Source organism: Saccopteryx bilineata, chromosome 3, assembly GCF_036850765.1.
Source record: "Saccopteryx bilineata isolate mSacBil1 chromosome 3, mSacBil1_pri_phased_curated, whole genome shotgun sequence".
NCBI classification, from domain to species: Eukaryota; Metazoa; Chordata; class Mammalia; order Chiroptera; family Emballonuridae; genus Saccopteryx; species Saccopteryx bilineata.
The window spans coordinates 110287621-110311682 of record NC_089492.1 but is presented as its reverse complement, the minus strand read 5'-3'; the positions used below and the strand labels follow the sequence as shown (position 1 = coordinate 110311682).

General features: G+C 42.5%; 2 protein-coding genes across 3 annotated transcripts in view; both read left to right on the top strand.

The window, feature by feature from the left end:
* The window catches only part of PSME4 (proteasome activator subunit 4), a 109602-nt gene extending 105155 nt beyond the window's left edge, over window positions 1-4447 (top strand). Inside the window, exons 44-47 of one of the 2 annotated variants that reach the window (XM_066267121.1) lie at window positions 270-432; window positions 1546-1679; window positions 2342-2480; window positions 2973-4447. In XM_066267121.1, coding sequence (XP_066123218.1) covers window positions 270-432; window positions 1546-1679; window positions 2342-2476 — 432 coding nt within the window. In that variant the 3' untranslated portion in view covers window positions 2477-2480; window positions 2973-4447. Of the gene's footprint in view, window positions 1-269; window positions 445-1545; window positions 1680-2341; window positions 2481-2972 lie in introns of both variants that reach the window. The other variant, XM_066267120.1, reaches the window with a different exon arrangement.
* A 3873-nt stretch (window positions 4448-8320) lies between these two features.
* On the top strand, window positions 8321-19003 carry GPR75 (G protein-coupled receptor 75). The gene is made up of 2 exons (XM_066267122.1): window positions 8321-8408; window positions 16240-19003. Exon 2 carries the CDS (start codon window positions 16359-16361, stop codon window positions 17979-17981), a length of 1623 nt encoding a protein of 540 aa, XP_066123219.1. The 5' UTR covers window positions 8321-8408; window positions 16240-16358; the 3' UTR covers window positions 17982-19003.
* Window positions 19004-24062: the final 5059 nt, after the last annotated feature.

Sequence of the window (24062 nt, the reverse complement as noted above, 5' to 3'; positions counted from 1 at the left end):
CCATTACTGTGGAACCGGTGGGTGGTTAGAAAATTTTACTACTAACAGAGATACAAAAGTGGGCATAGGTGTAAAAAGGTTGACTACCCCTGTTATAGACCCTTTGACAATCTGACAAAATTTCTAGTAAGAAACCACAGAAGAGCATTTATACAGTTGGCGTACAAATGCCAGGAAAGTCCCCACTGCAGTTCCCATACGGCCTTAGAGCCTCTGTTACTCCACCAGACTTGGGATGTTAGCACTAACAAAAGTGATTATCTCTGCAGGTTCGAGAAATGGCTGCAACCACCTTAAGTGGTCTGTTACAGTGTAACTTCCTTACTATAGACAGTCCTATGCAGATTCATTTTGAACAACTCTGTAAAACAAAACTACCGAAGAAAAGAAAGCGGGACCCTGGTTTTGTAGGAGATACAATTCCTTCTGCAGGTAACAGTACTGGTAGGAAATATCCATGTTCTTTTGGGAATTAACCAGTCTTACTAAATAAATGTTTATTGATTACTTGTATATGCCCTGGGTCTGTGCTAGGTACTAGGTATAGTTGTTCCTACTCTTGAGGAGCTTTGCGTATAGAACCTGGCATGGGAAAGTTAACATTGAAACAGGTACACAGGAACCTGTACACGAAGGTAAACAAGAGAATAAGATCTGATGGCAGATTATGTTGAAAGAAAAATTTAAATGTGATTGCAAAAAAGCATCTGATCTTGCCATAGGCAACCATAGTCGCAAGAATAGTGAAGACTATATAGAGATTATTAGTAAGTAGGAAGCTTATTGAATTTGTAGTAAGTGCTTTCGAATATGAAGCTCTTAAATGCTGATTATAGTAAGCTCTTAATTATATTGTTACCTGATAGCAGTTATCAATAGAATACCAATGCATAGTCTAGTTTTTTTGTTTAAGAACTGTATATTTTAATAATTAAGTACTGAAGTAGTTTTAGGTCTTTATTTTACCAAAGGGCCTTGTCTGTAATTCTGACTGCTCCTCAGCTCCCTATCCACCATGTTTCATGTATACTGTATAATATACGTACACATACCTGTATTAAAATGTAATGAAAATCGGAAAGCACTTTTAACTTCTGTTGCTAAAGAAAGAATAAAAACCCTGTAGAAGACAGACACATTGTGGTTCTGTTTTGAGTTTGTACCTAATGAACTGAGGCATTCTATGAGAGAATGTTGCATCTAGAAAAGTGGGTGTAATTTTGATTGGAATTTGTTTTAGGATCAGGAATTGTACTTCTGCACATGATATGAATTGATCAAAAAAGCCATTGTTTTGTTAGCTTCGGCAAATATGCTACCTATATCCAACATAGATGTGATTAGGCTGTCATTGAAGGACAGCTACAGGATGTCTTTAGTTCAGCTTCAAACCATGTTTTGGTGTGTATACATAAAGATTTATTTTAAATGCAGAAATTTATACATTGAAACAACCAGCATAATCTGAAACTAACTGTATTTCACTGTAACAAGTGCAATAGAGCCCTATAAATATCTGCACGGGTACTGCTGTTTTCTCTACAGAGTTAGTCAAACGCCATGCGGGGGTGCTAGGACTTGGTGCGTGTGTTCTTTCTAGTCCTTACGATGTTCCCACCTGGATGCCCCAGCTCCTTATGAATCTGAGTGCACATCTGAATGATCCTCAGCCTATTGAGGTAAAAATCTTCCTTGTTAGTTTCTTTGCACACATATTATCACTGATGTTTTGTAACACAGCATTTATACTGATATTTCCTATATCCTCAAGACCTTCTGTTGTAATAAAGCCATTGCTATGCCAGGGCCAGGTCTTCTTATCAATATTGAAATCTTGCAGAGACCTTGCTCCTATGTATATTTAACATCTTTGGTAGAAAGAAAATTATAACTTTTATCCTCCTTAGACCAACAGAAGTGAATTATTGTCAGTATAAATTTTATACTTGTTTTACTAACATGTTATATCTAGGAAGTATCTAATTAGAAGCTAATATGAAATAGGAAATTATAATGGTACTATTTAGTGAGCACTTATGTTTCTACATTAAACAACTCAAAAGATGAATGACTTTATCCTTTTACCTTAATAAATAGATGTTAAGTGAATACTGAAACTGGTTTAATAATGTGTAAGTTCCAGTAGCTTGTCCAAGTAATTCCCAAGTGAGCTTGGTGGCCTTGTGAAGTAGGACTGGCTTGTTGGTTCTATAACATTTGGTGAACAGTGAGATAGATCTGAAGTCTAAAGGATTTGTCACTTAGCTAACAGTATCCTAAATGTAACCCATGCTGTTCAGAGAGGTCACAGTAATATATATGTGGGTTGCCCACTCTACAGATGACTGTAAAGAAGACTTTATCCAATTTCCGAAGGACGCACCATGACAATTGGCAGGAACACAAACAGCAGTTCACGGACGACCAGCTGCTTGTTCTCACAGATCTCCTTGTGTCACCGTGCTATTACGCATAGAAGGGTAAGTCGGCAGAGTTCTGATATCCTCAGGCAAATGTCATGGCTTGATGACTGAGAAGTGGGTGTTCATTGCTGATATTCTTAGATGTCATTGTTTAGTTTTTAAAAAGTTTTAATACGGTTTTTGCTGTGGAAGTAAGTTCCTAGAGTATTTTCCCTTTCATTTCTGCTTTAGGTATTAAGCAGACAATTTATGTGACTGCTTTTAGACCTTTATAAATGAGGGTTAGTAGCCTGGAAGTGGTTAGACAAAAGAAATTTAATTACTATTGTCTCCTGAGTGGGGCCTGGGCATTTTGGGTTGCCCAGAGGAGTAGAGGTTCTATACTGTAGTGAGAACATTTAATCTAGGCTCTTAAGTATTTGTTACCCATTCTGTATTAAAGAGGGAGGACCCAGAAACCTTTCTACTGGATAGGAAAATAAAGAAAAATTCACTTGTTAGGTTGAGTATCCTGTTGTCTGACTGAAATTTTTTTCCTCCCTGATACAGATGACTAATCCTCTGTTCAAGCTCTTTTCATCAAAAATTCCAGATCCTCAGGTACCATCCGTGGTGGCTCTCTGCAGGTTTTCCAGCTCTGCCTTTGTTAAGTTCTCATCTTTTTGGCGGTTTCTGTGTTTGGTCTCATTAGTCTGCGTTCCATAGGTTCTCAGCTGCCATTTGATTTCCTAACTTGTCCGGAACTGTTTCCAGAATATTGACCACTTTTTCTTTGAGACATCTGACAAAGCCACAGTGTCTCAGACTAGAAATATTGTAATTACCCAAGATGATCACGGCATCCAAGACCAGACAGAGTCTAGGAACTCATTAAGAAACAGTTTATTTGGAATGGAGAATATCCATTGGTAATACTGGTCCTGTCATTTCATTCATCTCAAGTTATTTTGAATTCTTTCCAAATGGCTGTTGGGTTTAGATGGTAGTAGGGCTGTGGGCCATACATTTGAAGCCTGGAGAGCCATGAAGATGGAAGGAAAAGAGGACAAGTCTGGAACCTAACCAAGGACCTGATGGGTTGCTCGACAACGCAAAAGTGAAGTCTGTGTCCACCATGTGCTTCCCACAGACTGGAGTTTTTGGTGCTGAATAGAAGAGCAGTTGCTGAAAAACTGGGGGTTTTTGATTGGTTGTTGTGTGTGTATACAGTGTTTGCTTTTGAAAATAAAACAACAATAAAAACCCTGACTGGTTGACTTTTACCTGTATTCTTTAAAAATTGTTTGACTCTCTTTGAAAACTGTTATACTTCACCTAATGGAACACTGCTGTTTTTGCGGAAATTCTGTAATTTTTTTTTTCTTTGATTTTTGCCTGCAGAATCGAGAGGCTAAGAAATCCTGATATTTAATAGACTTGTTTAATAAATGTTATATAGATGTAAAAGACTGTATAAAATGTAGAGATAGCATTGGCAAGACTTTGTACAGATGCAACCTTTTACACAACACCACTGTGTAATTAATTAATTTGTAAAGATTCACATGTAGCTCTTTATTATAGTGATTTTTGGCCTTTGTACCAATTGAATGCCAATTTTTTGCGTTTTTAAATTATTTTCTTTTCATGTTACAAAAGTTGAGGTATGGGGTTCTGTGTTCATTTAATGTTAGAATGTTTGGGTTTTTATGTAACTTTTTTGTGTGTGTCTTTGAATGCAAACACCACATGTTTGCCTTTGACAAATTTATAGAATGCAAGATATCCTCTAGGTTAAAGTGATTCACAAATTGGTGAAAGTCATCTTGCAACACATTCTGCACAGTCTTCCTTAAAGGAACACTACAGTATATTTTTTAGTATATACTTGCTGAATGACTCAATACAGACCTAAGCACAGCACAGGTCCCGGTCAGTATTTAAGGATCAGCATACACAGGCATAATATCTGTATAGAGTAGTGCCAAACTGATTATTTCCTTGTGTAACTAGTTTAAAACCCAATAAATGAATTGTTTTTAACACCTGGATTTTGTCTTCATTAAATGCCTGCAGTTCTGTAGGCAGTGACATTAGTGGATTTCTTTTGCATCCATAGACCAGGATCAGTAAACTCATGCCCCTGATCAAAGTCAGTTATCTAGGTTGGACCTGTCCACTATAATAGCTAATAGCTATATGTAGCTATTTACATTTAAATTAAAATTCACTTCCTCAGTCTCACTAGATACATTTCAAGTGCTTACTAGCCATTTGTAGCTAGTGGTTTACCCAATTGAATATCACAGACCAGTGTTTTCTTCAGAAAGCTTTTTGGACAGCAGTGATCTAGCTGATTGATATGTCTAAGAATCACATGGGGATTTTGTTAAATATGGATTTTAATTCATGCTCCCAGTTCATAGTATTGATGCCTTGTCCTGAGATGACACTTTGAGTACTGAGGCTTTATATTTATCACTTCAGCTTTTTCTAAGCTATATGAAACTATACCTGAGCAACATTCTTAAAGTGCAACTCAAAAAAAAAGATAATAGTAAATTAAAAATATAAGATGCTGGATGCAGTGTGTTCTTCGATCAGGATTTCTCTTGTTGGGACTCACCATCAGCATCTCTTTAAAACTCTATAATGCTTCATTTGTGCAACCAGGATTGAGATCCACTGGTGGAGACTAAGGCCAGTTACATGCTAAAACCGATATAAATCTGAATTTCTAACATGTGCCCTGTGTAATTCTGATATCAGGTTTAAAAGTTGCTTATTACCTTGCTGTGAATTATTTAATTCCCTTAATTTTCTACCAGTGGCCTCAAGAATGAGGGAGGAGGGAGAGAAAGGGGTGGGTGGATAATTATTGCCTCAGATATAGATATAGATATAGATTTTTTTTTAATTTTTTTTTTTAAACAAGGACAGAGAGAGGGATAGACAGGGACAGACAGGAACAGAGAGAGATGGGAAGCATCAATCAGTTTTTCATTGCGACACCTTAGTTGTTCATTGATTGCTTTCTTATATGTGCCTTGACGGTGAGCCTTCAGCAAACTGAGTAACCCCTTGCTTGAGCCAGGGGCCTTGGGTCCAAGCTGGTGAGCTTTTCTTGCTCAAGCCAGATGAGCCCACGCTCAAGCTGGCGACCTCAGGGTCTCAAACCTGGGTCCTCCACATCCCAGTCTGCTGCTCTATCCAATGCGCTACCGCCTGATCTGGCACCTCAGACAATTTTTTTTTTTTTTTTTTTTTTTTATTTATTTTTTCTGAAGCTGGAAACGGGGAGAGACAGCAGACAGACTCCCACATGTGCCTGACCGGGTTCCACCTGGCACGCCCACCCGGGGCGATGCTCTGCCCCTCCGGGGTAAATTTATTTTATTTTTTTATTTATTCATTTTAGGAGAGAGAGAGAGAGAAGGGGGGAGGAGCTGGAAGCATCAACTCCCATATATGCCTTGACTAGGCAAGTCCAGGGTTTCGAACCAGCGACCTCATCATTTCCAGGTCAACGCTTTATCCACTGCACCACCACAGGTCGCCTCAGACAATTCTTAAAGTGTATGTTGCATTAAAAAGAACGGATGATGGAGTAGGAACAATGTTAAGGTAAGTTTCTAGAATGGGGAGGGTGTGAGTGGTGAGAGGAAAGCCTCTTTGAGGTAAGAGCTAATAATCTTCAGTTTCTGAATAGATCTTTTAAACAACAACTTTGCACAGTGTATATCAAGATTTCGAAGGAAAGTTTATCCACCTATTCACTTAATGTGAATGAGTAAGTTTTGGTGCCCCCAAAATTATAGGTTGAGAAAGCTGTTTTCAAATATTTGAAAGGGCGTTGCCAAGCCCTAGGTTGCAGACCAATTTTGGTAATTAGTATGGTCAGGAAAAAAAAAATGAGAAAATTTATTTTACTGGGAAAAAAATAATTTTTTCTATGTGGTCTTTATAGTTGTTTTTATGGACTGACCATTTCTCTTGTTAATATAATTGTGAGTATTCCCCCATTGTCAAACATGAAGGCTGTTTTCAGTATTCCCTCCCTACTACAAATGACTGCAGTGAACATTTTCATATCTTGATGCTTAAAACTTTCTCCAAGTGTTTCCTTAGGATAAATTCCAAGGAGTGAGATTTTTAGGTCAAGAATCTCAACATTAAGTGGCTCTGATGTTTTCCTCAAAGTGCACATGGACCAACTTGCATTGCTAATGACTGTTAGAACACTGATTTTCTTGCAAATTGATAATCCATATTTTAACATGCTATATATAGACAGCCGTGCTTGGATTTTTTTGTTTGTTTTTTTGCAGATTTTCCATTTTCTGACTACTAAACCAGTGGGTTTTTTTGTTTTGTGTTGTTTTCCATTTGGCACACTTGGCTGGTACATTTTGTAGACATAATTATGGCAGCTCTAGTCTTGCTGATGGTACTAAGTAGTTCTGGAACTTTGGTAGTTGATTTTCTCTTCTAGGTATCTAGAATCCTTTACAGCCTGGAAATTGTCCTCCTCCCTCCCCCCACCCCTTCATGAGATTATTTCTCCCACAGGTGTTACTGCATTCCAGCCCAAATCTATTAAGCTCCTGGCATGGTGGGTGCCTGATAGTTTGCAGTAGCTAATTCATATGGAGAGGGATACAAGTTTGGAGTTGCCACTCTCAATACTAACCATGTTTTATTTTCAGGGCCCAAGGTCATTACTGGAAACATAGATTAAACCCCCTTGCATTGCAGATGTTGGGAGTGCAGTATAGTACGTGGGAATTGATGGGAAATTTTTTCTTTTTAGAAATAAGTTCATATCTAAGCCAACTTTTGGAAGCATAGTCAAGTGGAATGAAGGTCCACAGACTGAGAAAGATAAGTGGTATGCATAAATCCTTTGGTAGTTGGTGCCAGTTTAGCCAAAACAGCAGCATTCCAAGTATTTCACTTGTGAATTAATTTTCTGGGTTTCTGGTATTGGGATGAAGGAAAGGGCATTTCAGTAACATTCTCACCATTTCTAAATACTAGCCTCCTGAGGTTAGAAAAGTAGTAAGATCCCAATTACCCAGAATAGCCAACATACTTAGGAATGTTACATGATGGCTCAGACTAAAACTAACTCCATTTTATAAATTCATTATTTTGGATATGGGGCCTCTAGAAGGAGAGAATAATAGTTTTGTTTATTGTACCTAGCTGTATACCTGCCACCATTTTCAGTAATTTATAAAATTGAACATTCGTGGCCATGATTTCTTGGCTTGGTTATTTGCATGGGTGTTTTTTTACTTTGCATTTGTTTCCTAGTATTTACCCTTGCTGAGTTCCTTTAGTAATTTCATTAATACTTTCAGAGAGCTGAGAGGAGGAAAATGTAATTCTTTTTATAAAGTTGCTATGATTAAATTGTTATAATGACTTGATTTACGAATTCTGTCTCCAAGTACGAAATTGGACGACGTTGCCAATTTAGGAGCGAACGTATCAGCCGCAGCCCGGAGAGGAGCGTGGCGAGCCTGGAAGCGTAGGGAGCGCGGGCGGCGGTGGACGACGAGGAGCCCAAGGAGGCCCCCATCCCGGCTGCATTCCCTCTGGGGCCCCGACCCCGTGGGCCGCTGTGCCGTCGGTGCCCTCCTTTCTACCCAGTCTTCCTGCCCCTCTTCCTGTCAGCCGTCGCCGACAGCAGGGAGCGCGGCCTCGCGAACAGCGCGCCGGACCGGCAGCGGCCGACCCCGGAGCGCCAGGAGGCCAGGGGCGGAGAGGGTCAGGGCAGGCGGGGCGCCAGGCGGCGGTGTCCGGCGGGGGGACGGCGCCCTCCGCGGCTCCGTGACTGCGCCTCTGCGCCCCCGGCTCGCCGCGGCTCCCGGGACGCGCGGAGGCGGCGGCGCTGGCAATGGCGACGATACCTCCAGCCCTGCATCATCCCCGGCGGCGCGCGGAGCTGGGGTCAGGGCTGCGAGATGGAGGAGGATGGGCAGCGCTGCGGCCACCGGGCAGGTGAGAGGTCTCGGGCCCCTGGAGGAGGCGACTCCGCGTGGACAGGGAGGGTCGGGCTCGGGGCCGCAGGAGGGTCAGCGAAGAGCGCGCTGCGTGGATCCAGGCCCGGCCGCCGCGCACCTGCGCTCCTGGCGCAGCCCGCGGGCAGCCATCTAGCCCCTGCTCTTGGGTTCTGCGGGCCGTGGGACCCCTCCCCCACTGCCCAAGGCCTGGCCGAGCCCTCCTCACCCATGAACGCTCCCCCGACTCTTACACGCTCCCTGGCCGGGCCTAGGCCCTCCTCACCATAAACTTCCCCACCCCGGGAGCTCCTGCCCATCCCCAGCCCCTGGCAGGGGTCGACCCCTCCTCCCCCGACCCCATTCCATATCCCGAATAGGGGTGCTCCACAGCCTCCCTGTCCCCTTCAACCCCTGACCTTCCCCGACCCCATTCGTGGCTCCCGGCTGCAAGAGGTTGTTCAACTGGGGACAAAGAGCTGTGGGTTCTGAAATCAGATAAATCTGTCTTGAATCTTAGTGATCTTGGGCAAGTCATCTAACTTTCCTGAGGTTTTCGAGATCAATGAAAATACAGTGGGAGTGATAATAATACAAAAGTTTGCTCTCTGTGAAGGTAAGACTCTGAAGATGGCGGTCCCCAAGAAACATAAGGCATTGTGAGGGAGGGGATTGAGTTGGGAAGAGTAGGTCATGAGGTGACTTGGGAAAGCTCATATAAAATGTTTTAATATGTACTAAAATGTTAAGACAGCACACTAAGTGTCAGAGACTCTTCATTTACTGTTGCTTGCTTACCAGTTACTTTAGGATCCCTCCTGTCACAAGATACATATGATATGAATTCATTCCATGTTATTGTAGCTCATATTGTCTGCTTAAGACAGGTGTTTCAACTTAAATTTTTTCTGGTTTTATGACTTTAATCACATCATCCTTCAGGACTTATTTATGGCCCCAGCGATAAATAAAGAGTAGCTTGTGTACTTACATTGTGCATTGAAAAAGAACATTGGCAGCCCTGGCGTGTTGGCTCAGTGGTAGAATGTCATCTGGAAGTCCTGGTTTTGATTCTTGATCAGGGCACACAGAGAAGCTACTATCTGCTTCTCCACCTCTCTTCCTTCTCTCTCTCTCCTCCCGCAGCCATGGCTCCAGTGGTTTGAGCAATTTTGCTCTGGGCACTGAGGATGGCTCCATGGCCTCACCTCAGGTGCTGAAATGGCTCAGTGGCTGAGCGATGAGCAGTGGCCCCAGATTGCAGAGCATCACCTTGTATGGGGCTTGCCAGTGGATCTGGGTTGGTGCACATGCTGGAGTCTGTTTCTCTGCCTCCCTGCCTCCTCGCCTCTCACTTAAAAAAAAAAAAAAGAACGTTGGCATTCCTGACATGTGATGGTGCAGTGAATAAAGCATGGACCTGAAATGCTGAGGTCACTGGTTCAAAACCCCAGGCTTGCCATATCAAGGCACATAACCTCCCAGGCTTACCCCATCAAGGCACATAGGAGAAGCAACTATTACCAGTTGATGCTTCCTGCTCCTCCTCCCCCTTTCTTTCTCTGCTTTCTCTATTCTCTCTCAAAAATCAATAAATAAAATAAAAAAGAAAAAGAACACTGACAACTTTTATATATTTTTTTATTTTTATTTCCCCCCCCTAAAATGAGAAACAGGGAAGCAGAGAGACAGACTTCCTCATGCGCCCGACCGAGATCCACCTGGGAAGCTCACTAGGAGGTGATGCTCTGCCCATCTGGGCCGTTGCTCCATTGCATCTAGAGTCATTCTAGCGCCTGAGGCAGAGGCCACAGAGCCATCCTCAGCACCCGGGCCAGCTTTACTCCAGTGGAGTCTTGGCTGCAGGAGGAGAAGAAAGAGAAAGAGAGAAAGGAGAGGGGGAAGGGTGGAGAAGTAGATAGGTGCTCCTGTGTGCCCTGGCTGGATATCGAACCCAGGACTTCCACATGCCACGCCAATGCTCTACCACTGAGCCAACCGGCTAGGGCCTATTTAATATGTAAGTATAACAAATAACTATTATCTCCTCCTCAAATCACTGAGTTTTATAGTTCTGCCTTCATAACTCCGTTCCAATTTGTGATCTGTTTCCTCCTTTTTATAGTCCCAAAGTTAGTACTTAAGACCTGGATTTACTTTCCCTTCATTTCCTTCATTTCTTCTAAAATTTCTCTGCCAAAGCCTTTACTTCTGTTCTGTCTTCAGCTTTTCCTCCTGGTTTCTCTTCCCAGCTTGATTCCTTTTTTTCAAATTACCCCAAAAGGAGTAATTTATAATTACTTTATACCAGACCATAATTATCAACCTTAACAATAAAAGGTACACAAAAGTATGTGTAAACTTGTGTGTGTTCAAATTTTGGGTTCCAAGAACTTTAAGTTGGAAAGATATTGCAGTACCTCTTTGATAGGACTATATCGAGAATGAAATAAAGTTTAATAACTTATGTGAAGGATCTAGTGTAAGTTCCTGGCATATAATAGCCACCCAATAAATTACAGCTGCTGTGTCTGACCAGTGTTGGCACAGTTAATAAAGTGTCATCGGCCTGAGGTCCCATGTTTGAAACCCTAAGGTCACTAGCTTGAGCCACAGGCTCACCAGCTTGAGCGTGAGGTCACAGATTTGAGCGTGGGATCATCAACATGATCCCATAGTCACTAGCTTGAGCCCAAATGTCTTTTAGTTTGAAGCCCAAAGTCACTGGCTTGAGCCCCTAGGCCAAGGCACATATGAAAAGCAATCAGTACCAACTAAAGTGATGCAAGTATGAATTTATGCTTCTCATCTCTTTTCCTTCCTCTCTCTCTCAAAAAGAAAAAAGGATTATAGCTGCTGTAATAATTTTCTGATCTGGGGATTCTTCCCTTGATCTCTTTGCTGTTCTGTTTAGCATGGTGGTGAAGGGTGTGGGCTTTAGAGAGTGACTGCTTTGGTTCAGATTCATGCTCTATCACTTTAAGTTAGGTGTTCTCTCTCTGACTTAGTTTCCTCATCTGTAAAGTGGTGATAAGTTATATCAACTATCTCAGCATTGTTGTGAGGATTCAGTAAGTTAATAGCATGGAGCAGTGAGAACAGTGGATGGCACATCATAAGCACTCAGTGAAGTTAACATGCTAATATTATAATTATAACATAATTATATTCCTGGCCTGGAATTATCCATTATTTTTTCATCTATTGAAAGAATATAATTTTTTGAAAAAAAATATAACTGTTCAGAAAGTAAAATTTGCCCCTCATTAGCTTCCAAATCTCTTTTTTCAGTTCAACAATGAAGGGAGGCATAGAGACAGACTCCTGCATGCACCCCAACTGGGATCCACCCAGCAAACCCACTAGGGGACCATGTTCTGCAGCTCTGGGGCGATGCCTCGTTGCTGGACAACCAAACTCTTCTTAGCACCTAAGGTAGGGGCCATAGAGCCATCCTCAGCACCTGGGGCCAACTCACTCCAATGGAGCCATGGCTGAAGGAGGAGAAGAGAGAGAGAGAAGGGAGAGGGGAAGGAGTAGAGAAGCAGATGGGCACTTCTGTATGTCCTGACTGGGAATTGAACTTGGGACATCCACATGCCAGGCTGATGATCTACCACTGAGCCAACCAGCCAGGGCCCCAAATCTTTATTATTATTATTATTATTATTATTATTTTAATTTATCTTTATTTATTGATTTTAGCCAGAGAGGGGGAGAGAGAGAGAGAGAGAGAGACAGGAACATCAGTCTGTTCCTGCATGTGCCCTGACCAGAGATTAAACCAGAAACCTCTGTGTTTCTGGCCGACACTAACCAACCGAGCTATCTGGCTAGGGCTGCTCCAGATACTTTTCCTTCTCATCTCATTTGCCCTTTGACAACTCCATTTCCAAATATCTCCTAGCCTGGAGTCTTCATAACCTCCATCACCCTACTTCTTCAGTATTACCCATTTAGTCAATATTTCTCTTAGCATCTTTTTTGTTTGTTTGTTTTTGTTTTTTTTAAAGACTTTATTCAATTTTCAGAGAGGAGAGAGAGGGAATGAGGGAGAGAGAGAGAGAAGGGGGAGGAGCAGGAAGCATCAATTCCCATATGTGCCTTGACCAGGTAAGCCTGGGGTTTCAAACCGTCAACCTCAGTGTTCCAAATCTATGCTTTATCCCACTGCGCCACCACAGGTCAGGCTTCTCTTAGCATCTTAATTCCAGATTCTTCATTCTTCTAATTTTCCTCAACCAATTTCCTGCCTCTCTCTTCACCGCTGTTAATTTCCCTACTTCCAAAGAGCAAACCCTCAGGGTGGGGTGCGGGGTGGAGAAGGAAGTTGAGTTTGCTATAAACATCAGTATCACCTCTCTGCTCTTCCTGCCTCCTCAAACTGGGTTTTCACTTCTGTGTCTCTTTTCATTAGTTAACCCCAATCCTCCAGTGAACAATTTCAAAAACAGTAAAAGGCTGTCTTTTTCACTACATATATATCAAAGGTGTTCAGAAACAATACAATTTTAAGTGAAAACAATAAGCTATCCATTTTTTTTAAAGTTCTAATCTTTGAGAAACAAAAGGTCAGGATTTATATTCTTCTCTCTCACTGAACTTTTATGAGAAAAGTACAAGAAAAGTAGAGAAATTCATTGTACTGTTCGGATCTGCACCAACTCACCACTGAGAATGTAGAAGAGGTTATCTACTTTCTTCATGAAGGGCACTACTTAGTTATAGAAATCTCCCCAGGATTGAAATTTGTCTGCTACTCAGGGGCACAGTCAGACCTGATATTGGATGATGAGAGGCTTCTGTACATTGGGTGGTCTGTAACTGTTTCTTAGAGCCCCCAGTAATCTTTAACTGGCCTATATCCCCTTCCTCTGTACCCCCATGATCCAGCACCTACAGGGTTAACCTCTGGTACAGCTGGAGGCCTCAGGCACTTGGCTTGAGCTGGTGGTTAAATATTCTGAACCTTGCCTCTGGACCTTCCCAGGGCTATTGGTTATTACTGAAATGCTGAATTAAAGCAAATACCTTTCGGTTGTCAAGAGCATTGCATCAGTCTCCAAAGAACAACTTAAGCTGTGCTACTGGGAAGCATCTTGGGAGCAGAATGAGCACCAAGCCACTCGGGGATTTGGGATAACAGATTTGTGTGAGTGCACTTTAAATCTCATTGCAAAAATAGGGGAGAACAGATTAAGAAAATAAAGGAGCAAAAAGAAAAACAAGTTTTTCTGTTATTTTTTTCTTTAATTTGAAAGCAGACTTTTATTTCGTTTGGTAAAGGCAGAGGGCCAGCGGGAAAGGGCTGCGGAGGGCTGACCTATCCGGGGGTATTTCGGATTCCAGAGTTCAGGATGAGACTGACAGATCCCGGAATTGCGGTGCGGGTGCAGGTGCGGATGCGGGTGCAGGTGCAGAGGCCCGCGGGGAACCTCTCCCTGCGCATCTCGGGCGCCCCGGCTTCAGTCTTAGCTCGTCGGATGCTTTATTTGGTGAAAGCAGGAACGCTGAGAGGATAAAAGAGCAGTTTTCTTTTTTTCTTTTTAACCAAAAGTGAGAGTGAACTTACCATTTCTTAGATATCTGTCCTCAGTGAACTGGAGAATCTTGGGGAAAACCTAAGAGCCCCGAGCGCGACACAAAGAAGGCAACTCGTCCGGATGCCATCTGCAGTCAGTTCCTTTCCTGCGCTCTTCCCAGCTCCGCGTCCTGGAGAGACGGTGGGGGTGGGGGGAGGTTGCCCCAGGACTCCCCACTCCCAGGACCCCGAGCTGCCGAGGAGATCTCAGGCTGGAGAGCCCGAAGGCCGCGGAAGGGAGCAGGGGAGGGGAACAAGTTCTCTTAGAGACTGTGGTTTACTCCACTTTGTACCCACAGCACCTAGCGTAAAGCTGGAGTGTGGTATGCACGTGATAGATGTAAAATGAGTGAATGAATGCATGAGTGGGTGCGTGCCTCCTGCGTCACCATGAAGATATTCGTGTTGGAATAACGGTAACTGACATTTATATAATAGCAGTTTAAAGATTACAAAGTGGTGCTTTGCACCTTGTAAATTTCAAATATAATTCCGATACCCTTCATTACTTTCTTTTTTTTAAATTTTTTTAAATTAATTTATTTTTACAGGAACAGAGAAAGAGTCAGAGAGGGATAAATAGGGACAGACAGACAGGAACGGAGAGAGATGAGAAGCATCAATCATCAGTTTCTCGTTGTGAGACCTTAGTTGTTCATTGACTGCTCTCTCATATGTGCCTTAACTGGGGGGCTACAGCAGACCGAGTAAGTAACCTGTTGCTCGAGCCAGCGACTCTGAACACAAGCTGGCGAGCTTTTTGCTCAAGCCAGATGAGCCCGCGCTCAAGCTGGCGACCTCGGGGTCTCGAACCTGGGTCCTTCCGCATCCCAGTCTGATGCTCCATCCACTGTGCCACCGCCTGGTCAGGCTCCTTTCATTGCTTTCATTTCCCCCTCAAATTTAGTCTTACACAGTTTTTCCAAAGGAGGGTATGGAGGTTTTCAAAGAAATCACAAGCAGGGAGAAGAAATTGTAATGATGTCAAATAAAGGATTCTTCCTAGGGAAAGAAACAGGATTTGTTAGTGATTTGTGGCAGTTACATAAAAGGCCACAGTATACTTCAGCCATACCTTCTGCTTGTGTTTTAAGCACATGCTGTTTTCGCCCCCATCCTGCTGCAAAGACCTACCCCCCACACACAGTCTGTCCCCGGCTCCCTGCCCCTCACCTTTCACCCAGCTAGGTCCCCCCACCAGGACTCCCTTCAGCCTCTCATCCTCCATCCTGGCTTGGATCAGGTTCTCCTACTTCATAGCACTCTGCTCTCATTTGACTTACACATTAGGCTGTAATTACATAGTTAGGTTGATCTCCAGCTAGATTGCGATCTCTTTGGCAGAGAGGTTATGGTTTTGTGTGTCCAGTGTCTGGCACCAGAGTCTTTCTAAAAGTAACATCTAGCCGTGCTCTCCCTCCTGGGAGCATCCCCGTGCCTTCCCCTCCCCTCTCCTCACCCAGCTGCCCTGGGTTGGCCTTTCTCTCTCCTAAGCTCTAAGGGCCCTTCTTCTGCCTCTGTAACTTTGTAAATAAACTTTCTTCCATAAAAAAAAAAAATATTTTTAAAATAAATAAAAGTAACATTCAATTAGAACCTCAATGGGTGAAGCCCAGGGTTCTACTTTTTTTAACCCACTTTCGAAGTTAACGCTTAAAAGTAGTTTGAGCCCTGGCCGGTTGGCTCAGCGGTAGAGCGTCGGCCTAGCGTGCGGAGGACCGGGTTCGATTCCTGGCCAGGGCACACAGGAGAAGCGCCCATTTGCTTCTCCACCCCTCTGCCGCGCTTTCCTCTCTGTCTCTCTCTTCCCCTCCCGCAGCCAAGGCTCCATTGGAGCAAAGATGGCCTGGGCGCTGGGGATGGCTCTGTGGCCTCTGCCTCAGGCGCTAGAGTGGCTCTGGTCGCAACATGGCGACGCCCAGGATGGGCAGAGCATCGCCCCCTGGTGGGCAGAGCGTAGCCCCTGGTGGGCGTACCGGGTGGATCCCGGTGGGGCGCATGCGGGAGTCTGTCTGACTGTCTCTCCCTGTTTCCAGCTTCAGAAAAAAGAAAAAGAAAAAAAAAAGTAGTTTGAAAACCACTTCGTCATAAAACCTCAGATTAGCTGGATAAATGTATTTGGAGGTGTTTGTGTTTTTTCCGTGTTGGGCTTTCTGTGCACTGGGTCAGAGCTGACAAATTTGGGTGCTTTATGTCAAAGACCGTGAGATCACCCCACCCCACTTGCTACATTAACTCCTTTCTGTTTCAGGGTATGCATTTTTGTGTGCAGAATTTTCTGCCTTGGGTCTCTTTTGTCCCATGTCGCTCGTCTGTGAGTGGAGGCCCTGACTCCCTTCCCACAGAAGGCGGACACCCTTCTCTCTGAAGATGAACTCAACAGACCACCTCCAGGAGGCTCCCAACACCACCTGGCCCCATGCGCCTCACTCCCCCGGAGGCAACAGCACCACTGTCCAGGAGGACCTGCAGGATGTCATCCACACGGCCACTTTGGCAACCTGTACTTTTCTACTCGCAGTCATCTTCTGCCTGGGCTCTTATGGGAACTTCATTGTCTTCTTGTCCTTCTTTGATCCAGCCTTCCGGAAATTCAGAACCAACTTTGATTTCATGATCTTGAACCTGTCCTTCTGTGACCTGTTCATTTGTGGAGTGACAGCCCCCATGTTCACCTTTGTGTTGTTCTTCAGCTCAGTCAGTAGTGTGCCAGATGCGTTCTGCTTTACCTTCCATCTCACCAGTGCTGGCTTCATCATCATGTCCCTGAAGACAGTGGCGGTGATCGCTCTGCACCGGCTCCGCATGGTGCTCGGGAAGCAGCCTAACCGCGCGGCCTCTTTTCCCTGCACCTTGCTCCTCACTCTGCTCCTCTGGACCACCAGCTTCACCCTGGCCACCTTGGCTGCCCTGAAAACCAGCACGTCCCACCTCTGCCTTCCCATGTCCAGTCTAATTGCCGGAGAAGGGAAAGCCATTCTGTCTCTCTATGTGTTCGACTTCACCTTCTGTGTTGCTGTGGTCTCTGTCTCTTACATCATGATTGCTCAGACCCTGCGGAAAAATGCTCAAGTCAGAAAATGCCCCCCTGTGATCACAGTTGATGCTTCCAGACCACAGCCTTTCATGGGGGAGCCTATGAAGGGAGCTGGAGATCCCATCCAGTGCACCATGCCAGCTCTGTACAGGAACCAGAATTATAACAAACTGCAGCACGTTCAGTCCCATGGGTACACCAAGAGTCCCAACCAGCTGCCAACCCCTGCAGCCAGCCGGCTCCAGCTGGTGTCGGCTATCAATCTCTCCACGGCTAAGGATTCCAAAGCAGTGGTCACCTGTGTGGTCATCGTGCTGTCGGTCCTGGTATGCTGTCTTCCGCTGGGGATTTCCTTGGTGCAGGTGGTTCTGTCCCAAAGCGGGAGCTTCATCCTTTACCAATTTGAACTGTTTGGATTCACCCTTATATTTTTCAAGTCGGGATTAAACCCTTTCATATACTCTCGGAACAGTGCAGGGCTGAGAAGGAAAGTGCTCTGGTGCCTCCAGTACGTAGGCCTGGGTTTTTTCTGCTGCAAACAGAAGACTCGACTTCGAGCCATGGGCAAAGGGAACCTCGAAGTCAACAGAAACAAATCCTCCCATCATGAAACAAATTCTGCCTACATGTTGTCTCCAAAACCCCAGAAGAAATTTGTGGACCAGGCTTGTGGCCCAAGTCATTCAAAGGAAAGTGTGGTCAGTCCCAAGATCTCCGCTGGACATCAGCACTATGGTCAGAGCAGCTCGACGCCCATCAACACTCGGATTGAACCGTACTACAGCATCTACAATAGCAGCCCATCCCAGGAAGAGAATATCCTGTGTAACTTACAGCCAGTAAACTCTTTCGGATTTGCCAATTCATACATTGCCATGCATTATCACACCACCAATGACCTAATGCAAGACTATGACAGCACTTCAGCCAAGCAGATTCCAATCCCCTCTGTTTGAGTCACGGAGGCTGGAGAATCTTGTGTAAACTGTTTTTGTTTCTGATACTAATTGTGTGTTTTTTCTCACTTTTGTGAGAACAGTAGTAGATCAAAACTAAAAAGATTCAACTATAGAGTTGGCAGTTATCATTTTCTTTTGTCTGAAGTATTAGCATCTATTGGTTTGCTTTGTGGTTTCTTGACATTTTAAGATTTACTGTAACAGTTTATTATTTAGAGTTTTACCCTGACCTGTGCTCCAGTCTTTTGTACTAAACTTTTAAATAGATGCCCCAGAATGATCATGCTACTACTATATGAAAGGAGAGAATGAACTGATGGTGATCGTTTGACTCAGGGTTGTGGGTCCTTGAAGTGTCTGAACTGGATATTTTAAAGAATGTGAAGATGTGATCTTTACTGAGGTGTTATTTTTATTAATTGAATTATAAATTTTGATTCTTTGAAGTGTTGGAATGGGGAAGGATACGCTTTTTTTTGGTAGCAGAGTTATTTGAATAAATAATATATTGTTAAAGCAGGACATCAGAACTATATTATCTACAACTATTTTTACCAAAAAAACACACAAGTATTAGGTACTTACATGAGACAGTCAACCAGGAGAATAGTATTATGATTATTTATGATTATTACCATTTCTTATTATAGACATTATTTTGTATCAATAGAATAGCTCTATAGTTCTTTTCAAGAGAATGATGTTTTTCCTTGGTAAAAGTGAATTATTCTATTTCCGAATGGGTTTACCCAAGAGTCTCAGTGAAGAGGACTGCATCTATGGCAGAGGTATGCTGTTCTGGGAGAGTCAGTGCTAAGTGTGTTCATCTCAGTCAGGGTGTTGTTATATGGGAAGCAGTCTAGACTATTACGTGTTAGACAGCCTTTGTTATTGCTTAAGGAGGAGGTATAAGGATGAGAATAGGAATGTTTGATTTATGCTTTCCTTCTGTGTGAGAATATTAACAATCTGACAAGGAGTATCCATGTACTATTTAGAAATATTGTCTTTATATGTTATTGTGATAGAAAAATTCTTAAGGTCTATTTGTAAACTAATTATGTTATTTCTCTCCCATTAATCTTAAACTGGAGATAGGCAGTAAGGAAAAAATAGGTTAACTATTTATATACCTAAAACTAATTTTATTCTATACTCTGTGATTCCTAGCATTACAACTGTAAACTCATATTTTTATGTAAAAATATTTTCATTATATAATTTTTCTTTTTTTTTTAATTTAGTGAGAGGAGGGGAGGCAGAGCGGTAGACTCCCACATATGCCCCAACTGGGATCCACCCGGAAAGCCCATTAGGGGCCCATGCTCTGTCTATCTGGGGCATTGCTTCATTGCTCAGCAACTGAGCTCTTCTTAGCACCTGAGGCGGAGATCATGGAGCTATCCTCAGTGCCCAGGGCCAGCTTGCTCCAGTTGAGCCATGGCTGCAGGAGGGGAAGAGAGAGAGAGAAAGAGGAGAGGGGAAGGGGTGGAGAAGCAGATAGGTGCTTCTCCTATATGCCCTGACTGGGAAACGAACATGGGACATCCACATGCCAGGCTGACGTTCTACTGCTGAGCCAACCGGCCAGGACCTTCATTGTCTAGTTTTATTCTATAATTCAAGTTAGCATTTGAATTTGTTATAGTTTTGGAAGTATAACTTCTAGACACAAGATGAGAATCAAGATTCAAAATCTATCTTTATATATTATATTTAAGAACAATTATTGCTGATTGAAAGGCACTTGTTCCTGTGGATGAAAGATGCTCCATTTATAACATGCTCTCCCAGGCTTGTTCCCAAGCACAGAGATCATGAGAGGCATGGGGAAGACACAGCAGCCTCTCAGCTAGAACTCTGCTCAGCGTCTTCTAACAACTCTTACCTTTCAGTGTCCGCCAGTCATTTCTGTTTCTGAGACTGAAATATGAGGTATGGGATTCATTTCTTTTTTTTTATTCACCTTTTAGGACTCTTCCCGTTTCTCCATTTCTTTCTTTACTTTTACTATTCAATTTTATAATAGAAGAGAAAATATTCCCTCATTTTCTTTTATAATTGAATGCTATTTTTGAAAGTTACTATGACCTGTTTCAATTGTGCTTTTATATTTTTAATATAACACTGTTCATTTATTGATACTCTCATGAGATAGGTTAGTATATTATCTCTTTTTTAACAGAGAATTAAGCTGTCTAATATCCTCTCCCAGGATAATTTGAAGAATTGTGACAATTTAGGAATTAGACTTTTGTCTAAAATCAGAACCTGGTATTTATTCCAATAAGCCAAACAGCTTTATAATTAATGATATTAATTAAGAAGATATTTCAGACTTTTGAAGATATGTATCTCCTTTTTGGCCAAAATGTGATTCAATAGAAGATTTTTTAAAATGTAACTTCTAGTACAATTAAAGATAATAGGCTTCAAAAAAAAAATGACAGATTTTCTGTGTGACCTTTGGGTAGTACAAATTATAGTATAAGGAAAACTGAGCATGTGCATATGAGGCATTCAGTCTCTTTATGCTCATCAATAAATTACTGACTTAATTTGCATTAAATACAGAGTGGGCTAGATTCTTAGTCCTCTTCCATATCTGTATCTATATTTAATATAGATATAAACAGACATATATAACTTCTCTCTTCATAAGGGCTAAAATGAGGACTAAAAGTAATGAGAATTCAGTTGAATGTGACTAATTATCAGGGTGTTTTCATTAGTTCTCTTGATGCTTTACTGTGATGCAAACTATGTGTGTATTTCAAGCATTTTGTAATTGTTTTGATGTTAACAATTAGGCCAGATTTGTATTTCTGATGCTTTTAATGTTCTTTTAAAATAATGTTTGGAAAATAAAAATATTAAAAATTCTGACATTTCTGGCTATCAGATTGCAATACTATGACTTTTCTGTCCAATCATTTAAAAAATATCAGAGAATAACAGTGATCATTGTTGTTCAATAGATAATGATGTGTTGAAGCTGAGAGACAGTTATTTTCCTTCGTGGATGAAATAATTTGTTTGACCACACTTTGTAGCATGTGTAAATGTTGTAACTAAGAATAACTCCAAAGGTTAATTATTTATTAGAATAAATTTCTCACCTGTCTGATTAAACATTTCAAAAACTTCTTTAAAACAAGATTGAAATCGAGAAAAAAAAATTACAGAGTTTTAGAATGTTCCTTTTATCAATCAGAGCTTGGTTTTAAGAATCAGAAAATATTAATTTAAGCAGAAAAGGATTCACTATTGGAAATTTGATGTCTACTTCATGAGGAGAAGTTCAGGGCCCTGTGACGGGTTTCCAGGAAAGACTCCCCAATAAACACAACAGCCTGACCTGCTAGGAGAGGCTTCCCTTCTGCTACCTCGGAAGGAAGCCAGGAGGCTGCCCGGGACTCTGGACTTCTAGGACAACCTGTTCAAGTAGTTATCCAGAGATCAAGAACTTGCTGCCACTGCAGCGACCTCCTCAACTAATGCCTTTGACGCCTCCGAAGCCGCAGCTGAACAGCCAGACCCTGCTGCACAGAAGTTTTGGCGCTGTGCATTTAGTTGGTGGAACCGAATTTGAGTTTAAAACCCCAGCTCCTTGAGAACCTGAAAACTTGAGTGTAACTGTAGTTACACCAAAAAGGTAAACTGAAATGAGGTTCCGAACAGATCCTGAGTTCCGATCTCCTCTGTCCACAATGGGCTGCCTTTTTTTTTTTTTTTTTTTTTTTTTTGGTACTCAACATTTGTATCCACACCTCTAGCCATTCTTCTAAGAACCAGCACCAGCACCAGCACCATTCTCCCACTTGAAATAATGCAGCTTCTCTGATTTAAACAAAAATATGCCTCCTCTTTTCTAACCTGGCTCCTTTTATTATCTTTCTTATCTTTGGTGTTCTGAAGTTTTAATATGACATATATCTTTTTATTATGTTGAGATTTGTCGGACTCCTTGATTCTATGTCCCAGTGTCTTTCATCAGTTCTGGATAATTATCTTTACAAATATTGTTTCTGTCCCATTTTCTCTGTTCTTTTCTTACCTTGGCTTTAATTTCTGTCTATGTCTTTGTTTCTCTGTTGCACAGTCATGCGCCACATAACGTTTTGGTCAAAGATGGACCACATATACAACAGTAGGCCTATAAAATTGTAATGGAACTGAAAAATTCCTAGTGATGTAGGTAGCCATTATACTGTCAGAGTATAGTGCACTACTTACGTGTTTGTGAGTAAACAAACCTACGCTGCCATTCATATAAAAACATAGCACACACAATTACATACAGTATGTGGTATTTGATAAATGATTATGTATTTACTGTACTTTTTATTGTTATTGTAGAAGGTACCCTTTTTACTTATGAAAAAGGTCTGCTGCCCAACAGTAGTACACTGTACTATGCTGACGGCAGTCCTGTGCATCTCATGTTTGTTGTGTCTTTTGACTGCATAATTTTCTCTTGTGCTTGATTTAAGTTCATGTTATTTTGTTCATTGCAGCCCCTAAGTGTACAGAATCCAATGCCAGTATTGCCAGTAAGAGCCCACGTGGACTGATTGACCTGGGAACAAAATTAAAAGTGATTAAGGACTCTGAGAGCGGAAAACCAGCTGCTAGTCAGGCATGACCCATGCCACCATTGCTGCAAACTTGAAGAACAAGAACAAAGTGACAGAAGCGTTTAAAGGATTTGCTTCATTGAAGGCAACAAGACTAACAAATATTCATTAAGGGCCTTTATCAGAGAGGAAATTTCTAATGACCTGGATTGAAGACCAGACACAGAGGTGTATCCCTTTTAGTACCTTGATGATCACAGCCAAAGCAACAGTTTGCCGTCTTGAAAGAAAAGGCTGGCCCTGGCTGGATAGCTCAGTTGCAGGGGTCCCCAAACTTTTTACACAGGGGGCCAGTTCACTGTCCCTCAGACCGTTGGAGGGCCACCACATACAGTGCTCCTCTCACTGACCACCAGTGAAAGAGATGCTCCTTCCAGAAGTGCAGTGGGGGCGGATAAATGGCCTCAGGGGGCCGTAGTTTGGGGACGGCTGGAACTTAGAGCATCATTCTGAAGTGCAGAGGTTGCCGGTTTGATCCCCTATCGGGGCACATGCAGAAAGTTTGATGTTCCTGTCTCTCTCTCCTCCTCTCCCCCTCTCCCTGTAAAATCAGTTAAAAAAAAGAAAGAAGAAAGAAGAAGGCTGACCGCAGTTGCAGTGTTGAAGTTACCACTAGTTCTGGGTGACTTAAATCAAGAACTGTTACTCATTCTATAATGTGAAAGGGAATGGTGAGCCTGCAGGTGTTGATGTGAAGGCAGCTGAAAAAGTTTAGAAACTCTAGATAAGCTGATTGTGGAGGAAAACTACTTGCTAGAGCAAATATTCATTATGGATGAAACCTCCTTATTCTGGAAACAGGTGTTGAAAGGACTTTATCCATAAGGAGGCAAAGTCGATGTCAAGTTTCAAGACTTTTAAGAATAGAATAACAGTCTTGCCTGAGGCCAGTATTGTGGGCTACAAATTGAAACCCTTTGTGATCTGGCACAGTGAGAGCCCCAGGGCCTTCACACACATCAATAAGCACACATTGCCAGTGTACGACAGGAGCAATAAGAAATAATGACAACCCACCTCTTCTTCCAAGATGCCCTCTGAATTGCTATGCCAGTGAAATGCAGAATTACTGTTTTGAGAGTAACATATAGTACAAGATTCTGCTTATTGTTGATAATGCTCCCAGACTTCCTCCTTTTATTGGTGTTGCTTCATTCCAATATTAAGTGGTGTTTCTCCCTCCAAACAACACCTATTTGATCCAACCAATAGATCAAAAAGTTATAGCAGCCTTTAAGGCCCACTACCTAAAGAGGACCTTTGCCCAGGCTATTGCTGCAACTGAGGAGGACACTGATGCCATTCTAGAAGGATTACAACATTTGCATCAAAGAACCTTGCTTGGAGCCTGACCAGGCGGTGGTGCAGTGGATAGAGTGTCAGACTGGGATGCGGAGGACCCAGGTTCGAGACCCCGAGGTCACCAGCTTTAGTGTGGGCT

What these genes read in the sequence shown, in the direction of transcription:
- GPR75 (XM_066267122.1), top strand. Translation starts at nt 16,359, where the DNA reads ATGAACTCAACAGACCACCTCCAGGAGGCTCCCAACACCACCTGGCCC.